The sequence below is a fragment of the Sminthopsis crassicaudata genome, chromosome 2, assembly GCF_048593235.1.
Source record: "Sminthopsis crassicaudata isolate SCR6 chromosome 2, ASM4859323v1, whole genome shotgun sequence".
Taxonomy (NCBI): Eukaryota; Metazoa; Chordata; class Mammalia; order Dasyuromorphia; family Dasyuridae; genus Sminthopsis; species Sminthopsis crassicaudata.
Genome location: NC_133618.1, coordinates 530,195,168 through 530,212,609, shown reverse-complemented (window position 1 = coordinate 530,212,609; position 17,442 = coordinate 530,195,168). Strand labels below are relative to the sequence as shown.

Sequence of the window (17,442 nt, the reverse complement as noted above, 5' to 3'; positions counted from 1 at the left end):
GAAGCAGCTTGCGGAGAGTTTTTACAAGCTTCATTGGCCTGGGCAAAAACAATTGGGTCACCTCCCACGGCCCCCCGTGTTCTCTCTCCTTCCCCTCCCCCCATTTAGCACTTGGCTGCTAATTCACTTCTCAAAAACTAGCCAACTCCGCTCTCTTAAGTGAAGACTCCAGTCTGCTTACGCACCCCCTAAGGTTTCTTCCCAGGTGCGCCTAGTTCCGAGGTGCTAATTCTGCTTAAAGGATGAGGGGATAAATCTCTCCACTCGGCCCGCCCCCATCCCGCCTCCCTCTCTCCCTAGTACCTAAGACCCTAGTGTTCATCTCCTCTGCTCCCCACCCTCCCCATCTTTCTGTCAGGATTGGGGGATGGGAGTCCACGGAGGGGGTTCTCTGGATCTGGGGAGCAGTAATTAGGCAAAGTGAGGGATGTGGGGGTAGAGGACGCAGTGGGAGCAGTGGTGGTGGAGGAGGGGCGGGGTGGACTTGACCAAGCGCGCGTCCGTGACCTGTTGCGTGCTGATTGACTTAAGCCTTTCTCCCAGATCGGAGCTGAGTGGTTTATGTAAATAGAGGATTTTAATTCTATCGTCCTAGGTAGGATGGACCAGCCCCCCTTGCCTCTGCCCTCATGTCCAATAAGAAGAGACCCAGCTTGACACCTGCCTATATACAGAGCGAGAGCTAAATCTTCCACACCGATCCCCGGGACATATATATTATATATATACACATATACACACTTGCCTCTCTCTCTATATGAGAGCTAGAGAAAATCCAAGGCAAGGGAAAAGGGGTGTGTGCTAGGAAACCCCAAGATCATGACTTCTAGTAAAATTGAGATGCCTGGAGAAGTGAAGGCAGACCCTACCGCACTGATGGCATCACTGCACCTTTTACCTTCGCCCACACTCAACCTTGAGATCAAATACACCAAGGTAAGTAGACACCATTGTCCTCTTCAGCCCGGGATCCCTTCTGGAGGAGGTTTTTTTTTTTTTTTTTTAATTGATTAATTTGGGGAGGAGGGGAAGCAATGATCTGAAAGAGCCTAGAGGTTCATTCTAGCCTGACCTCCCCAGATCCTGCGACTGAATTCCCAAAGAAACTGCTTTGTACCATCAGGACTCTTAGCAGATTCGCAGAGATCCTGGAAAGCTCCAAACTGGTGGATGCAGGATAGCCTCTTTTCTCAACCCTTTTGCTAGTCTAGTGACCTACATACATTTATTCCTCTTGTTTCTAACTGCTCAGAGAAAGTTTTATGAACAACTTCAACTTTTCAGAGGCAAAGGAAAGGGTCTTCTTTTCCAGCTAAACTTCTTTGCCCCAAGGGGCTTCTTGGTTTTTCACATCTTTAAATACTCCAAGGGCGCTCCTTTCTGCCAGACTTTTTTTACGTTGGACGAAATCTCAGGGCTAATTTTGCCCTTGAGTTAACATTGTTGTGGGTGTCTTTTTTTTTCCGGTAGAAAATTTTGAAGACGGAAAATATTGTGCTTATTTAAAGAATTGCAAGAACACTAATAATATAACGTAACTCTGATACTTGCCAACATTTCATTTGAATTGTGCAGAAAGTGACTTTTCTCGAAGAACATTAAAAACTAAGCATTTTAAGTGTATGATAGCAGGTTCACTTTGGAGTTCAAGTTTTCTATAACCAATTTTGACATCTTGGGAGCCAAAATCTAGAAGGGTTTTTTCATTCCTTAGATAAAACAGAATACACTTTCTCCTTTTAACTATTGTTAATAGAATTTAATCGTCCTTAGAATTTCTTTCTACCTTTTTTCTCCGTTGAAAATTATTAGCTAAAAATTAAACCATACTTTCTAGAAGGTTTGTAAATGACACAAAAAATAAAATAAGGGGAAGAAATACTATGACAGATTTCTTGTACTTGATTTAAAAAAAATACTCTTGTCATCCTGTCTTTTTCTATTTTGTTTCATGATTTTCTTCCTCTAAAAAAAAAAAAAGTTTCATCCTTTAATTTTTTAAGAAGGCCAACATTGAAAGGTGTTTTCTGGCAAACGTTTCATGCTGAAACTATTTAGTAGGTAAATCAGTTTTTGTATTCCACTTTACGGTTTATGGTAAATAAAAAAGAACTGAATTAAAGTGATAAATTAGAAAGGCTTTCATTTGTACTGAGTTTTAGGAACCAAATGACGATAATTCACATTATAAATGACTAATGGATTTTGTCTACCTGTTAGAGTTTTTAGGGGGATGAGGTGGAGGAGGTGACAAATCAGGGAAGAAAGATAGAATGAAAAGTTATTAATGGTTACAGTGATTTAACTGTCTTTGCATAACAATCCTGCCAATCTTTTCTCAAATTTTGCAAAGAGGGAACAAGGCAGGGGTTGGGGAGGGGGATGGAGAAAGATTTCCAAACATAAAAGCTTCATTAAACAATTGGTCCCCAACCTTCTCAATATTCTGATTAAAAATAAAAATGAATATCCAACAATTTTCAGTGGTTGTGGACTAGAGAAAAAGAATGATGACTTTATAGGTCCACGGGGGAAAAGATTCCTCATCAATCTATTGGGATTTGGTTTTACTGTTCTAATTTTGGCCTCATTTTCTGTACAGCTTCCTCAGAGAGCTAAAGTTAGTGCTAGAGCAGGTATCTGTCTCAGGTTTTAATTTTGAGACTCCTCAGGTTCTCTTGTTCAGTTGGACTCTTACTCCTCCTTCTACCTCCTCTCTTTTCCTCTCCCTTGCCGGCTGCTGTAGGAAAGACAACTGATTTATAGCTAATTGGAGCCTTTAATGTGAAGTATTGGCTGTAGAAGACTTTTATCTGGTATCCACTTTCCCACTTATTACAAAGAAAAACAATTAGAAATGAAAGAATGGGTTGCAACCTGATTCTTTAATTTGTGGGGAGGAGGCACTTCATTTCTTTCGTGACAAACAGTTCCCATAAACACTAACACTAATCCAAAGGAAAGCACTTTCCCCAAACTTGTAAAATCAGATATCTGTGAACATTCCCAAAAGTTTTACTCCTTTGTTTTTTAGCCTGGAACCCTAAGTTTGCATATATATTCCAGGCAGTGGGGCAAAGCAAATCTTAAAATCCTGAGCACAAATTATAGTAATATTTGTTTTTTTCTTCTTTCTTGAAAATTTAGGATTGTAGTTCCTTACCCTAGGGTAAAACAAGAAAAAGAAAAAAAAAGCCATTCCAGTGATGTCCTGAATTCTCAAATAAATACAATTTGCAAATATTAGTTTCAAAAAATGGTCCAATGTAAAATGGATAATTAGAAAACTGATAACCACCTTAGGAGCTTCTAAAACAAAGATATATATTTAAAGTCTCACAGTTTTAGGGTTCATCAAATAACAAATAAAAACAGGCCTTACATTTATATTGTCTTTAGGTAGCATGTGATATGAAGGGAAAAAGTCCCTTAAAGAACCATCTTGCCATCTCAAGTGGAGAGGTCCTTTGTGAGTGATATTACTTATAATTTTGTTTATCCTTAGGGACCATTATATTTCATTGCATGCAAATAAATGGTTAGATAAGGATAGCTGGAAATTTCTGTGTGTGTTTAGATTGCTTTTATTTATCAAAAGACATTCATTTTTCTTTCTAAAATAAGATTTTGACATATCCCTTGTTAAGAACCTTTTATTTAATTGCTTATCCAGGAGAGTGAAAATGACTTAGCTAAGGCAATTTTGCCAGTTTAGCACCAAACTAAAATTTTGTTTCTCTCTCTCTTTGTCTGTCTGTCTGTCTGCCTGTCTGTTTCTTTCTCTCTCTCTCTCTCTCTCTCTCTCTCTCTCTCTCTCTCTCTCTCTCTCTCTCTCTCTCTCTCTCTCTCTCTCTCTCTCTCTGTCTCGGTCTCTCTTTCCCTCCCTCTCTCTATTTATGTCTGTCTATCTTTCTTTTTCTCTCATATCTGTCTGTTTACCTACTGTCATCTAATCTCTATCTCAACAGATATTTAAATTCCAGCTTTGGGATACTTAAGAGAGTAAGTTCAATGATTTTGCCCCCAAATCAAACCCATCATTACTTAGGTTGCTGAAGAAAAAAACCTCTGAAACTTTTCATTGACCTTAAGGTGAAAACCAAATCCTAAATCAGAGGATGTTGCTGAAAGCTCCATTATCTCTAGTAAGAATGATGTCCAATAGTACTACCTCTTTTTGAGGGAAGTATCTATTCTTACATAATATCTATTATTAGTTCCACAGTATAGTTACTTAAGGTCTAAGGGTTTGGGTTGATTTCATTTGAAGTGTGTATGTGTGTTTTAATGATGATGATGATGATGATGATGGTGATTCTAAACAAAAGAGACTGCATTGAAGAGAGGAGCCATTAGAGAAGGAAAAAGGAACCCAGATAAAGTAGTAGTAAGGAACTAGTTTGAGGGGGAAAGTCATCTGTTTTCCCACAAGGACATCTCAACAGTTAGTATGGGGATTTTAGTCAACTTTAACTAAAACTTGCTAAATTCATGATTTAGAATGGGATGGGACCTTAGAAATCTTGTAGTACAATTACCCTCATTTTGCAGATGAAAAAATAAGTCAAGCAGAGTTAATACTTACTTACCTAGTAACACACACACTGTTGGTATGTGGCAGAGTGGGGTTTTGAATCAAGGCCTTCTGAATTCAAATCCATACTATTTTGTACTATATCCTGCTTGCTGTCACTAATAATAAAATACTATATTTAATTGGCTTGATTATAGACTATTGAATGTCTAAGCATAACCCAGGGCAATGTACCCAACTTGAAGGACAAATACCTCCTCCTCCCCACTTTGGAATTACTTGAAGCCTTTCAAGAGTGTGTGAGAATTATTTGGCAAATAATTATATTATCCTATTGAAGTATTTCAAAAGTAGTAATGTTTGATGAAGAAAAGAAATACCCAATAAAATTTTCTTTATAAAATGAATTTCTTCATTTTATTTCTATGTACATATATGTCTGGTAAACTCTGGAATTTATTTCCTTTTATAATGAATAAGGGGTAATGGAAGGTTTATTGATAATTAAGGAATAAGGGGACTAAAAAGAGAGGGAACACATTGCTAAAGGTGTGGGTTATTAATCTTTTTTTTTTTTTTTTTTTTTTTTTTTTTGGATCATGGACCTCTGATATTCTGGTGAAGACTATTAATTGCTTTCTCTGTTCAATGTTGTTATTTTTAAAATTAATAATAGAAAGAAATGCTAAATTTCAGCAAAAGATTAGTGAAAGTAACGATCTATATAATTTTTTTTTCTCATCCAAATTCACAGCCCCTCTATAATCTTTTCACGGACCCCATCTGGGGTCTGTGAACACCATGTTAAAAGCTGTTATAAGTGAACAAATAGAAATCATTGATTGGTTTTTGCTTAATTTGTGCCACTAAAATAATTTCTTCCAGATTCTAGTAGGTTCTTTTTGGGAAATTTGTCCTTATCCTCCTTTTACTTTCTTTTCATTGTAGCCACTGCTGGGCATTAATAGCTTTCCTCATTAGGCTAATGACCTATAGATATATCACTTTTCTCCTGAGAACATATGAATTCAGACACTATTTTTATTGATATGTCATTTAAATTGTTCCAATATGTGTTGGGTGTCTTAAAGTTTAATTTGCTCATGTATTATTTAGATTAATTAGGACTTCCTAAAAAGTCATAGTAAGCCAAAATTAATGGTACATTTGTGATTCTCTGGAAACATTATTTGACTTGCCATACATCCTTCTTAGAGCTATTGATGGAACAGTTTAAAGTCTCATAAAATAATTAATCCTTTAAAAAAAAACAAGTGCAGGAAATTGAGGAAAGAGTCATTGTTGAAACTGTGTGAAATACTTTTATTGTCATTAACCATCATGGGGACCATTGTTCATATGCAGTGGAAACTTTGTTGAATTGCACTGAATTCTAGCATCAGGTTCATGGTATGTCATTCCTTGATCAGAAATACTAAGTGGCTTCCTAGGCCTTGAAAAACAGCAAACTCCTTTGTCTAGCATTTTAAGGCCTTCACTATATCATATGGTATGTTTACTATGCAGTATTATGCTGTTGTACTGACTTGTGTCATATTTCATATATCACATTATATCATATCATATTATATCACATGACATTATATTATATTCCATTGTATTATATTAATCATCTCTTCTTTCCCTATACTTTCACTCTTCCATCTCCATGCATTTTCCACATATCATTCCCTCGGCTCAAATACACTTTCTCCACATTTCATCCCTTAAATTCCGTCTTTTCCTACTAACCCTGGTACAGGTTGTACTTTTCTTTTATGAAGTCTTCCCTCCTTCCCACAACTAAAAGTGATCTGCTCCTTTTCAAATGTTCTTATCTCAAAGTCATCATTTTGTCTGGATCTTTCTTTTATCCCTTTGTCACTTTCTACCTTGACACTATGGGAAGACTCTTGAGGATTGCTTTTTATCTTGTGATAACACAATGAGCTTTATAAGTATTTTGTTGAACTGAATTGAAGGGGAAAGAGAAAAAAGATAAAAATGGAAGCTTTGATGGAAGGAAGAAGGATCAGGAAGAAGGGAAAACTAAGAACTTGATTTGGGGATCTAAAAGTAACTAAGCAGGACTCTTGTTTGGTCTTTGCTAGCAGACATTTGAATTGACCTTTAGGATCTACCACACAAAGTGGCTTCGAAGATCAGCTGAGATCCTATAGAAAAGTACTCTGTAAACCTTTAAAGCCTATATAAATCTCAGTGTACCATTATATGCGAATGTAGCCCCTGGGTTTTAACCTGGGACTTTGAAAATGTTTAAGTTACAGGTAGAATTTTCCTGTAGACATTTTTACTGAGTGTTATGATAAAGCGTAATTTCTTTTATTTCAATTCAGCAAATTTCATATTGAGTTATAGGCTCATTGAACTATATTAACATGGGGGAAAAAGGGTGCTTTGTCTAGGCTTGGACAAATATAAGACATTGTACCTGTCTTTAAGGAGTATACAATCCGATTTAGAGGAATTATAGTTTGAATTGCATTATGGATGAGAAGTGAGGAGACTGATGCTGGGATCCCTAAAAGGCCCAATATACTGAGTAAACTTCCTCATCTGGGTCTTAGTTTCTGCGACAGTAAAATGGGTAGGTTGGGAGAAAATTTGGAACTCAAAATAAAATAAAAATGAATATTAATTAATATTATAAATTATAAATTAATATTAATTTTTCATATAAAATCTTAACAAAATCTTTCAAAATGTTAATATATAAATAAATAACCATATATTAAAAACTCAAAAAATGAGGAAGTTGGTTAAAAGACTGTAAGGCCCCCTCTATGTCTTGGATCTATGATGCTATCTATGGTTAGTCCCTACATAAAGAAAAACTTTTCAAGTTTCGGAAATCTTTATTTTCTAAGAAAACATCTACTTTGCCACATAATATGAAAAAAATTTCCAAACCATTTCATCTGTCTTAGAGCTTGGGCATTGGCATTTATGACTTTCCTTTAAAAAAAATTACCACTTACTAATACTCTTGTTTCTGATACAACTACGCAGAGACTCCTCTGGCCAAATATTCAGGAATTGTCCATCAGGGTAATTATCTTGAATGATTAATAGAAACATATACTCCATGGGACCTTATACTCATAGAATGAGTGTTTTAGTGATAAATGAATCACATAATTTTAGATTTATATGGAAGTTTCATATATATATACATATATATATTTGTGCAATTTTAAGCACTTTTGTTTCTGTTTTGTTTTTGTTCTTGTTTTATTATTATTACTATATGTAATTTTACTTCAGCCCAATTCAGTTAATAGGGCAGAGTTAGGGTTTTTGTCTTGTTTATAGGGAATGGGTTCAGGGAAGGGTAGCTGAATTGGTAATTACATCCTATTGTGGAAACTCCCCTCATCAATCTATAACTAACTCTTTCACCATTCATAACATTAGGAGATTTTCTGGGACAAGTCATGGTCATATAGGCAGTATGTGTCAGGCACATCCTCCAATCACTAGGTCACTCATGCTGTCTCTCTAGGCTGATATTATAATAGCCATATGATAGATAAGGGAATTGAGATTAAATTACTTGCCCAAGGTTCCACAATGAATTAAGGAATTCCATTTAGGGTTTTCTTGGGAAAAAATTCTGAAGTAGTTTGCCATTTCCTTTTCTAACTCATTTTCCAGATGAAGAAAATGAGAGAAACAAGATTAAATATATTCTCTAGGATTACAATAACTAGGAAGTGTTTGAGGTCACATTTGAGCTCAAGTCCTTCTGACTCCAGGAATAATGCTCTATCCAGTGTACCACCTTGCTGCTTCAATTATTAGGACCACTTATCCGAAGACTAATGGTCACATAATCACAGCTTCAGAAAAAAAAAAAAAAAAAAAAAAAAAACTTTTTGGGAGTTCTTGTTTTAAAACTGAGAAAAATGGGACGCCAAAAGAATAATCTCATTGACATTTTGTCATATCCAGCTCTTTGTGACCCCATTTCTTTTTGTCAAAAAATGAACTAATAGGTATATTTCCATTAGGTCTTAAAGATGTCCATTCCTGAGTAGCAACATACTTTATTAAACTTGATGTTTTGACTCAAGAGAAATGAGTTCTAATTCCCAAATTACATGATTTAGAAAGACTACCTAGCAGGAAGAAATTCTAATTGAAAGATAATTGGAGAGTTTCACTATTCCTTTCTCCCTACATCAGCTTGCTTTGCTCTCAATAGCTTTTCTCTGGAGCTGAACATGGAGATTTATTAGTTTTTCGAGGATGTGGTAAAAATGAACATTTGTAATTCAATATTTTCCCTTTTTAATTTTTTACTTTTTTACTACTCAGGGAATCTCCTTTTTTCCATGTTAGACATGACTGAAAATGACTCAACAAAATTGGTTCTTAAAATTATTAATGGAATACTGTGTTATCAATCACATTATTCGGTATCAGTCAGAAAATAGGTTTGCCATCTCAATATATGCTAACATTCTAACTCATTACCATTCAATTCAATTCAATAACTATTTATTAATAGCCTACTATGTGCAAGGCATCAAATGAAATAACATAGGAACAAAATTGTCCCTTTCCTGAAAAAGAGTTTCCATTCTACTTTTGTTATTTTGACCTAGAAAATGTAACCTAATTTTTTGTATATGAATTTTGAAGGTATTAGATTCTGGGGTGGAAGAGCCTCATTTTTCTTCTCTTTTTCCCTGCTCCTTACCCTCCCTCTCATCCCATATCAATGAGGAATACTATGGGAAGATTTTGATCAATTCAATTGTACAATTCTTTTCTTCACACCTGAAAGTTACAAGAGAATTCTCTGAATTTTATGTGTCCAGTTTCACATTTAAAATTAAATGGACCTCAGAGGTTATTTAATCCAACTTGCTCATTTCACAGATAAAGATACTGAGGAAAGAAAAGAATGATTTAGGGCAGCTAGGTGGTGCAGTGGATAGAGCACCAGCCCTGAATTCAGGAGGACCCGAGTTCAAATATGATCTCAGACACTTAACACTTCCTAGCTGTGTGACTATGGGCAAGTCACTTAACCTCAGCCTCAGAAAAAGGTAAAAAAAAAAAGAAAAGAATGATTTGCTTACCGTCACATGCCAACATGCACTATGAAAAGATAAAAGAGCAAATGAAAATATGCACACACACACACACACACATACACACACACACAAGCCCTCACATGCTTGCATGCATGCACTTTAATGTTTGCACACAAATCTATCACTTAATAGATATTAGTAGTACTGTTGTGTCTTCTTAATTAGAATATTCTGCAAATTAAGTTTGGATACTGCTGTTATTCTAGACTTTAAAAACTATGCATTGTAGCGTTTTTTGTGTGATGTAAGTGAATGGAAAATATCTACTGTCAGTGCATTGTAATACCACAAATGTGTTAATTACCTTCTATGTGTGGATTACTCGAGGAAATTTACAACTTAAGTGCTGTGTGAAATACGAGGAGGGAAATCCTAATAAAACTTACAGAGGATGAGAGCTTCCTAGAGGAGGTAACATTTAATTGTTTTTTAAATAATGGGTTAAGAGAGAGATGGAAAATGGTCTGAGACCGTATATAGCCATGTGCTCACTTCATATCACTTAGCTACATAATATCAATGTGGTAAGTAACTTTTGGAGTTACCTCGTTATCAGAACAGGAATTCCCTCAACAACAAGTATCTCCAGCAACTCATCATATAATCTTTTCTTGTAAACTCAGTGAGGGAGAATCCAAGGAATCAAAGATTTACCTAGTTTGGTTGAAATATGGAGATTCTGTGGGGAAATAATATGAAATAAGTGTCACAAAGATATGGAGGACGTTGAATGTCAGGGAGAGGAGTTGACATGGTACAGCCATTATCAGGAATGATATGAATTTTATCCAAGTTCATTCAGCTCCCATGGCCCATCTTGTCTCACACAAAGGGAGGCCAAATTCCGGGGACTATCTGGTCAGCATGATTAAGACACAATCAACTCGCCAAATCAAATAAGGGATACCTCTTCCTTGAGCAGACACACTAGACACTTTCCTGCCCTACAAATAACCTTTATGACCAAAGCAATCTCATTATCCTATATTGGCATACTCTGTTTCCTCCTACCCCATCATGCAGTTACTTATATAGACATAATGCATATGCAAATTTGTTCTTGATTAGGACCCTCCCTAACTCCTCCTTCCTTTATTCCCTTCACCTTATTCCCTTTGACTTTTAAATAACCCCCTTTACTCACAGCCCACTGTTTACTAATTTTGATTAGCCTGTGAGCCCTTTCATGACAATAAAAGGCCCTTGTGACTATAATAATGTCTTTATATGAATTTTTCACGTTTTGAACCACTCTTCCAGAATCTGGTACTTCATCAGTGTGACTTTTTTTTTTTGGATGGGAGAGAGAACCACTGAATATTTTTGAGCAGAGGAATTATATTAGCAGTATGGCCTGCACAAGTCAATTAACCTTAACAGTTTCTTCATCTGTTAAGTGAGCTGGAGAAAAAATTGACAAACTACTCCAATATCTTTGCCAAGAAAACCACAAGAAGAGTTGGATGTGACTAAAAAACAACTAAACAACAACATGAAAAAAGAATTGGAGAGGGGAAAGTATTACAAATATTTTGAATAGAAAAAGGACTCTGGTGAGAAAGGTCAAACTTCCTACAATTATAGAAAAGTTTCATTTTAAAAATATAATGGGGGGGAGGGACAGCTAGGTTGCACAGTGGCTAGAGCACCAGCCCTGAAGTTGGGAAGACCTGAGTTCAAGACTGACCTCAGACACTTAACACTTCCTAGCTGTGTGATCCTGGGCAAGTCACTTAATCCCAATTGCCTCAGCAAAAAACAAAAACAAAAACAAAAAAACCATAATGAGGAATTTTGAAATTTTGTTGTTATAATATGTATAGCTAATGACTTTGTTATAATCTACACTAGTAGGTTATTTTCACTAGCACAATAATAAATTAACCAATATTTGTTAACTTAGTTTCCTCTTAATTTGCTTTAATCAGTTACAATTACTTCTGGAGTAAAGTGTGTTGATTGATGTAATAGATCTTGAGGACTTGATGTTGGAAGGATTTTAGAGATTATCTAATCTAAGGTACTCGTTTTGCAGATGAGGAAATTGAGGCCCAAAATATTGTGATAAGTTCCCAGCAGATCACAGATGTACAACAACTAGGATTCAAGCAGTATTATATACTATATATACACAGTACTTAGCACTGTGTTGTGAAAATAGTAAACCCTTAATAAATAATTGACTTGAATTGGCCTTGGTCCCCTGACTGTAAACCCAGTGTTTCTTCTACTAGAGATGCCTGGTACATGCCATTTAATAGATCTACATTTGAGTGTCCACCTGTTACTTACTCCACCTGTGACCTCAGGCACCTTACTTTTTCTTCTCTAAGTTTCTTAGAAAGCTGAAAGGACTCAGTCTCTCCATTTTATAGATGAAGAGACTGAAGTCTGGAAAAGTTTACTTTCTTGTTTCAGTTTACACAGGTAGTCAAGTGTCAGAGTTGGGATTCAAACCTAATTCCTCTTATTTTCAAGCCAGAATTCTTTCCTCTGTGTTTTGCTCCCTCACCTTTAAAATGAGAACAGTAGTATGTATCCTACATATCCTCAGAGATGTTATGAGAAAAGTTCCACTGAAAACCTTCAAGTAATTTCCAATAGTGTATTATTACAATATTGATCTTGGTTATAATTATTTTAAGGAGCAATTTTCCATGTAGGATCAGAGATTTGGACCTGAAAGGGACCTTGGAAGTCATCACTTCAGCCCCTCCCCCCCTCATTTTAAAGATGAGGAAAAGTTGGAGTGACTTGCCCAGAGTTGAATTAATTAGTTAATGCCTGAGGTAGAATTTGAACTCAGGTTTTTCTGAATCTAAGACCTAGATTCTAATCGTTTGTAATACCACTTAGCTGCCATCTGTCTAATTTCACTTAGAGGCTGAGATCTCTGAAACCATTGGAAGATGATACATTTTTTTTTTTTTGCACAAACTGTTTTCATTTCCTCCTAGATTTCCTTTTACCTATAGTTCTTTCCAGTATGTAATCAGATTTATATGAGATGTGCAGTTTCCTAAAGTAAGAAATAGTCATTATTCTAGAATCACATAGAAAGGGTAAATGGATTCCATCTCCTCTTTTCTGAGCAGGCCATTTATTAAAAGGCTTAACTATGAAATCTACCATTTTCTTTGTTCCTTTTTGGAAACGGTTGTATCAGAGAAATGACTGAAGGGGTAAGAATGACCTGAATTTCTTGTCTATATTAGAAATCTATTATCTTTTCAATTACTTTTGGAAGGTGGTGGTAGTATATAAAAATTAACATTTTCCTGGGAAAAATTAACAACGGACTCTCTTTTTCTAATGAATCTGCCAGAAGATGGTTTCCCTAGAAGTCTAATCTAATATTTGCCAGATTTTTCACCCTTTGTACCTCCAGAAAGAACATATTACTCCATCTCTTTGTCCTTTCACTTTTCCAGTACAAACACTTTCTCTCCTTTCCTCACTTTGTTCCATCTTACATCTTCCTCTGCCTAGATGCATCTTTCTTAAGATGAGCTTTTCCTTTGGGTTAGAGGAAAGTGTTTACCTGTTTTCACAGAGCAGACTAAGCCTGGGAATCTTTGTGGCCATCAGCTCTTCCAGCTGTTTGCCTAAAATGCTCCTTAGGGAGGCTAAAAGCAATGAACCTGGAATAACCACATTTGACTTCAGGGAGCCCTCTTGAGAATTTAGTAATTACTTAATGGATTGAATTGGCGACATATACTATTCCAGATAACAGCTTGGGTTACATTAAATTAACCTTCACAAATGGGTATTTATTGGTGTACTCTTAAAAGACTACATGTGTTGGCCATAATTGCTCTTCCATGCTTCTCTATGCTGATGGGTATTTGCACTGTCTGAGTGAAAAATTTCTCAGATTAAAGCCTGGGTGGTAGTTTGAGCCATTTAGTGGTATGTGCCATTGTGTGAAGCACATTGAGCATAAATCCTGTCTTGTAAACAGCAGGGAGACCAAGGAGATTTGCCCACATTCTGGTGTCATTACTTGGAGTTCCAGCAGAGAAAAAGAGGAGACCATTTGAGAAAGAAGCATAAAATACAAAGAAAGGATGAGTATGGGAATTGTAGAATCTGTCCTATTGAAGAAGGATCACTATTGGGGATAGGCCTTAATGTGTATCCACACATATATATCCTTTGTGGATTTATACTGTTTGGCCAAAAACAAACAAACAAGTAAATAAATAAATAAAAAGTGAGGGAGAAATAAGTATTAAGCTTTTAATAAACACTTATGGATATAGCTGGTTTGCTTAAGAGATATATGGAGAGCTTATTTGTATATATGCCCTTAACAAGGGATACATTTTTTAAAATTAGTGGAGGCAGTTATGATAGTGGTGGCATTTTGCTTGGCCCTAAATTTTGTAGCTCTTTATCCTAATTTTATGGAGGTCTATTAATTGTATATCTAAATACTTAAAAGTTTTTTCCCTTATTTTGTTAAATATGGCTTTGTTTTCCAGAGGTTTTAAAGGTATAATATAATTATAAAAGGGTTAATTTTTTTTAAATATACTATTTGTAGAGTCAGAACCAACCTTAAAAATAAAAGATTGTAATCTCAAGGATAAAGTATTTTGGAAACAAATTGTTATTACCTCCCTACACTCTCAAGGGGTTGTCAAATGTTCTATATTTATCTAAATCTTATGACTCCTCTGAGTCTAGGACACTGCTCTGCATACACTAGGTAGGTGCTTAATAGATACTTTTCAAATGAATTACTTTCCTTGACTTAGTTGCCTTTATTTGTCTGCCCCCTCTCTCTTCTTTTTACTCCCCCACAAGAATCCTTTCAGAGAATTAAGGACTGGAAGAGCTGGTTCTATCTCCAGTTCTCTACCAAACTATATGCTCTTGAATAAATCATTTCTTCTTTGGGTTCCCCCCCTTTTTTTTCATCTGTCAAATGAAAAGAGGAGGGGTTAGACTATATAATATATGTGATCCTTCTTGCTTTCAAATCCCTTGTCTCTCTTATTCTGTTCTAAACAGGAAGCATGATGATTTGGAATCTGAAGGAAGCAGGTAGGGGGAGATCTAGCATATCTTGTTGAATTCTTTCTTTATACCAAATTTCTATATTCAAAAAAAACCTTGTTAAAAATGTGTTCTCCAAGTTTCCATATATTCACCAAGAAACCTTGCTTAAGTGCCACAGGCAAACATTCCTGTCTTGTCAGGAAAGTTATCAGTAACATGCAGATCAGATGAAGCTATTCTGTTACTTAAAGCCAATTGGGAACATATGATTTCCAGCTATCTCATAAATTGTGGACAAATACTAGATATATTTGTTCTTTCCACTGATAACATGTAAGCTTCTTAAGGCAGGAATAGTTTCATTTTTGTCATTGTATACCAAGAAGATAAAACAATGCTAAGCACATAATAGAGCAGTTAGATGGATAGAGAGCTGAATTTGTGAGTCAAGAGGACTTGAGTTCAAATCCTACCCCAGAAACTTACTAGGTATATGACCCTGGGAAGGAAATTTACTAGTGTCTGCCTCAGTTTTTCCATATGCAAGATGGACATAATAATTGTTGTATTGTTTCAGTAATGCCCAATCCTTTATGACCCCATTTGGTGTTTTCTTGGTAAAATTACTAGAGTAGTTTATCATTTCTCCAGCTCATTTTACAGATGAGGAAACTGAGGCAAATAGGGTTAAGTGACTTGTCCAGGATCACACACAGCTACCACATATTTGAAGCCAGATTTGAACTCAGGAAGATGAATCTTCCTTACTGCAGACCTGGCACTTTCTCCATTCTGACACGTTGGGATAGTAAACAGCATGTACCTATCAAGATTATTGTGAGGATAAAATAAACTCGTATTTGTAAAGCTGTGTAAGTGTTATATAATGTCCAGCTGTTGGTATTAATCAATAAATGTTTATTGATGTATTAACAGGGGCTTAATAAATAATTGATTAATAGTACTCTTAGATAAAACATAATCCTCCATGTATAATGAATGATTAGTTTTTTGTTTTTTTTTTTTACATTTGCAAAATTATCTGGGAATTTGAGTATAACAATGATCAGATGTGTCTTCCATAATAAAAATAACTTGCATTTTTATTGCAAAATATTTTCCATACATTTTCTCATTTGAACTATAATGCCACTCCTTCATTTTCTAAGACTGATTTCATTTTAAAGTAGAATTTGGCCTCTTTTGTAAAGATTCAGAACTAATGGAAATGTTTTTTGAAAGTTGGAGATGAATGAACAATGAAGCTGAGAAAATTCCTCTTTAAATCTATACTTGGTAGAAAGAGTTTGCGGGAAGCCTTAAATTGTTTAAGAAGTTCCTGCCCTAGACTAAGTTTATGAATACTTTAATGGATTAGAGAAACTGTGGTGAGTAAACCTTCCAGAAGCTTATGACTGTTCATTTGCTCCAGTCTAATATAGACTTTAGGACTTTGCAGGTCAGCGCCACTGCTATTTGTCTCTGACCTAAGAGATCTGGAGTTCTTCACATCAAAACCACATCTTGCTGAGCAAAGATCAAACGTAGGAAGGTAAGGATTCTACCAGTGATTTATCATGCCAGAGAGGGTGATCAGGCCATATGGGGCCACTGCAAATGAAGTTGACATTCCAGCAGTTTCTCATATAGGCTTCTAGGGTAGTTATAACCAGATTTTTCTCATAGAAGAATTCTAGTAGCAGCTCCAGTTTCATAGCAGGACTGACTTTAGCAGAAGGTTTATACCAGTAAGATTAAAATGTAGGGAAAAAAAAGAATATAATACTTCATTTGACTTAGGACTTGGCAAAACATCTGAAGGTCACCTTTAGTACTGTTGATTCTATTTCTAATGCTTCTTTTTCTCCTGTCCATTAGAAAGATCTATCTATGTATTTCAGTTTGCTGAATGCCTTAAGATTGGCAAAGCAGAGCCCCTTCCTAAATCTGAAGTATTACCACTGAGTAACAAAGCTGAATTCACTAGTTACATATAATTAGGCTTCATTATTTCATTAAATTCAGAAGAGCTCGAATTGGAAGGGTTTAATGCAGCAATAATTCCAGTGGGGGGAAAATGCCTTCATTTTGCTAGTAAAAATACTAAATGTTTTTATAGCTTTAAAAGCAGATAAATCAATTACCAAGCATCCTACTAGGTGCCAAGCACCCTACTAGGTGCTAAGAGTAGGAAGATGGTAATGAAAGAAATCATTTTACTTTTTTGAGTATATTTTAAAAGGGTGGACAAGTGTCTGATATTGCCTGGTCTTTGATTTTCTAGTCTCAACAAAGCAAAACCCAATCTACTCACATACTTTGGTTTTTAGTAATCCCTCATTATTTCCCAGCTTCTTGAGAGCAACACTGACCCTAAAGATGGTCGTCCTTCTCATGGTTCAGTTTGATTACATTTATTGTTACCAAACAAATAAATATTAAGCACCCTATGGAAAATACACTTTATTATTATTATTATTATTATTATTATTATTATTATTTTATTTCAAAGGCAAAGTTAGTGACCATCTTGATCAGATGCCATGCACTATGGTACGTCTGACTGATTTGCTCTATATAAAAAAATGAGAAGTGATTCTAAAGTATATATGACATTATTTCCTAATCAGGATATGATTTCCTAATTTAACTCAAAATCTGAGGTCTTTAACTTGCTTCTATGCTTTTGTCAAGATCCTAAAATGATAAGATCTGGAAGGAACCTTTAAAACAGTCTCACCCAATTCCATTTTCCAGATGACTAAACAAGCATAGAAA

At 35.5% G+C, this 17,442-nt stretch overlaps 1 protein-coding gene across 1 annotated transcript in view; it reads left to right on the top strand.

Annotated features, from left to right (window-relative positions):
• Window positions 1-494: 494 nt before the first annotated feature.
• The window catches only part of ALDH1A2 (aldehyde dehydrogenase 1 family member A2), a 109,117-nt gene continuing 92,169 nt past the window's right edge, over window positions 495-17,442 (top strand). The window contains 1 exon segment of the mRNA XM_074294629.1: window positions 495-936. Coding sequence (XP_074150730.1) covers window positions 820-936 — 117 coding nt within the window. The 5' untranslated portion in view covers window positions 495-819.